Source organism: Nelumbo lutea, chromosome 1 (genome assembly GCF_056320005.1).
Source record: "Nelumbo lutea isolate HS-2025 chromosome 1, American lotus-T2T, whole genome shotgun sequence".
NCBI classification, from domain to species: Eukaryota; Viridiplantae; Streptophyta; class Magnoliopsida; order Proteales; family Nelumbonaceae; genus Nelumbo; species Nelumbo lutea.
Window position 1 is genome coordinate 89,455,342 of NC_142684.1, and position 3,035 is coordinate 89,458,376.

The 3,035-nt window shown below is 34.5% G+C and overlaps 1 protein-coding gene across 1 annotated transcript; it reads right to left on the reverse strand.

Annotated features, from left to right (window-relative positions):
* Positions 1 to 1,053: 1,053 nt before the first annotated feature.
* Positions 1,054 to 2,620, reverse strand: LOC148876028 (trans-resveratrol di-O-methyltransferase-like). Its single transcript, XM_088964422.1, has 2 exons — positions 1,776 to 2,620; positions 1,054 to 1,587 (listed from the first exon to the last, which is right to left on the reverse strand). The coding sequence occupies exons 1-2, from the start codon at positions 2,571 to 2,573 to the stop codon at positions 1,285 to 1,287; spliced, it is 1,101 nt and encodes a 366-aa protein (XP_088820548.1). The 5' UTR covers positions 2,574 to 2,620; the 3' UTR covers positions 1,054 to 1,284.
* Positions 2,621 to 3,035: the final 415 nt, after the last annotated feature.

Below are 3,035 nucleotides of genomic sequence, written 5' to 3' on the forward strand. Positions count from 1 at the left end.
CGTCACTTTAATTTTGAGGACTAGATTTTTTTTTTCTTTTGCTCCAAGGGCTACACAACAAGGGTATCAAGGTTTCAAATTTTGACATGATAGCCGGATTTAGGGTGCATCGTATCATATCTTTGAAATTCTAACACAAGATACCGTGGAAAACCAATCATATCATTTTTTTTCCCTTCTACCGGTCCGTGTCAAACCTGTATTAGGCCGTATCAGAGGTGTATCGAGGGATGTATTGGGCATACCGATAGTGTATCAAAAAATGTACACTACGAAAAATGTATAGGCAAAAAACGGAAAAAAAAAATATATATATATATATAGATATGGGGAAATAAAGCTTCTTTCCCTTGAAACAAGCCTTCTTTCACCATAAAATGACTCTAAAACTCAAAACCTCATTCATAAAGCCTTCAATATTTTTTTTTATTTTTTATATTTTAAGAATTAAAAACAATTACTAATTAATTATATTTATAATCTAATCACATGGATTGATTATATTATAGATCTATGGATGATCTATCATATCCATAGAGTAATTGAAATTTCTTCTTCAATAATTATTATTTTGAATATATTATAGAGTGTTTATCAATTTTTTGTTTTATAATTAAAAAAATAAATAATTATTATTTAATAAGAAATAATTAATAATTATATTTGCACTTAGAAATTGTGCAAATGCATGTTTTATGGTTGGATATACAGGATAGTTGGATTTTCCCATCCCTTAAGACTTAAGAATTATAATTTATAAATGATAGTTAAGCACAGGGTGTTTTAATGAAATTATAATTACTACGATGCCTTTTTCATAAAACCATTAAAATATATTAATTTAATGTATGTAATCTCATTGGGACCTTATATTTACTGTTACTAATGTATTTTTATAATTTATTGAAGTATTTATAGTATTTCCATGCATATCTATGTGTATCTTAATTTTTCTTCGATAGATAAGCGTATCCAAGACTTATCTTGATAAGCCTCTTAAAATTGTCTTTCCGATACTTTGAACCTTGGGGATATATTAAATAGATAAAATGATTGATCACATAAAGCAAGCAAAGACATTTTTAGCGTTTTTGAAATGTCCAACATTACATGACCACAAACTGTACATTTGATATATAGATTGGAGCTTATCAGCATTATACCATAAACCAGTCCCAAATATTATTAGGCATTTAAACTAATGCATCAAAGAAACACGCTTGCAAAAAAAAAGAAGTAGATAAACAATTGTCATAAAACTAGCACATATTACTAGCTAGGTCACTAGGGATAAACCTCGATGAGAGACCTTAACCCCAATATGGGAATTATCTTATAGTGAGTAAAACCAGCCTCCAATAAGAGTTTCTCCAATTCTTGTTTGCTTCTTTCTCTTCCGGTAACTAAACCCATCATCAACATATCAAACAAGAGTTGTGTTTCGGTTAACTCGTTCTTCATTTTATTGTCACCTACCACCGTATCTATTATGATCACTCTTCCTCCTTTGTCCGTGCAGGGAATTGCTTCTCTGCACCGCTTCAATATCTTCACACATTCCTCATCACTCCAGTCATGTAAAATCCACTGTCAAATTAATATAAGATATCAACAAATTAGAATTTATATTCTTGCTTTTAATTTTAAATCTAACAAATTAAAAGTGGTTCCTTGACCACCAGACAACACGTAATATTGATATTGATATTGACACCCCCGTTTTGATTTATTTGGAAGGCCTATATAATCAATTAATGGATAATTAAATTCCTTACCTTGAGTAAAACAGCATCTGCATGGGGAATAAAATCAAACATGTCTCCTCCAACATAGTCTAGATTCTTTCTTCCAACCAAATTCCCCACTACATGAGGAAGATCAAACACTAAGCACTTCAACTGAGGGAACTTATCAGCAATGGCCATGGCCGCCGCTCCTGTTCCACCCCCTACATCAACCAATGACCCCAATCCTTGGAAAGTAGCCTCACACTCTCTGAGAACAACACTCATCACCAGTCGAGAATCATTAGCCATGGCCACATTGAATAGGTTATTATACTTGGGATCATGGGCCACATAGTTCCAGAACGCCCTTCCATTTGTAGCCTCAAATGGCGTAGCCAATCCATTCCCTTGGAACCATGCACTCAAGAAGTGCCAAGGAGTTACAAGTACTGGGTCAAGCATTGCTATTAAGAATTGAGACACATTCAAGGGATTATCCTTGAGGAGAAGCCTCGAAGAAGGAGTGAGCACATACCCTTTTTCTTCTTCTTCTTCCTCCTCTGGATCCTTGGAAACTCTGTGCATAGAAAAGAAGCCAGATCGCACCAACATACGCATGAGGCGGTGAAGACAAGCAGTCCTCGATTGAGGGACCCCAAGAGCCAAAACCAACTCAGAGAGAAGCATGGGTTTGCCATAGCTGTGGAGGACGTCTGGTATGCCAAGTTGAACTGCACATTTAAGGGACATGGAATTTATGAAGTTAAAGATGTGGTTCCATATATGAGCTTGAGCTTGAACCAGCATCTTTGCTTCTTCATTGTCAATGACGATAGCCATTGCCATTGAGGAGATACAAATCCTCTCAACAAACTTGCACCGGCCGACACGCCCACCAGTAGTTCCTCTAATTATATATGTATATATAGTATACTCTTTATTTGGCAATTCACCAAACCATCATTATCGTCCGCTGTCGGTGCCAACAACATGCGTTGTTAAGACATGACATCCCAACTCTTTTCTTTTGTTTTAAAAATATAAAACAATAATCATTATTTATTTTGATTAAATTAATAAATCTGCACACTATTGGAGAGATCTTTGGTTTTTTCAACGCCTCTTATTTTAATTTATGTTATTGTTACATTTCAAAGAGAGAGAGAGAGAGATTAGTAATAATATAAATCAAATAATATAAATAGGTTGAGGTTAAACCATGGTTTTTAAAATCGGACCGGACTGGACCGGACGGTCAGACCAAAAAAATCGAGAACCAGTTCCGTTTTACCCCATAACCGCTATTTC

Coding starts and splice junctions, on each gene's coding strand:
- LOC148876028 (XM_088964422.1), bottom strand. CDS start 2,573: ATGGCAATGGCTATCGTCATTGACAATGAAGAAGCAAAGATGCTGGTT. Junction 1,588..1,775: donor CAGATGCTGTTTTACTCAAG/GTAAGGAATTTA, acceptor TTAATTTGACAG/TGGATTTTACATGACTGGAG.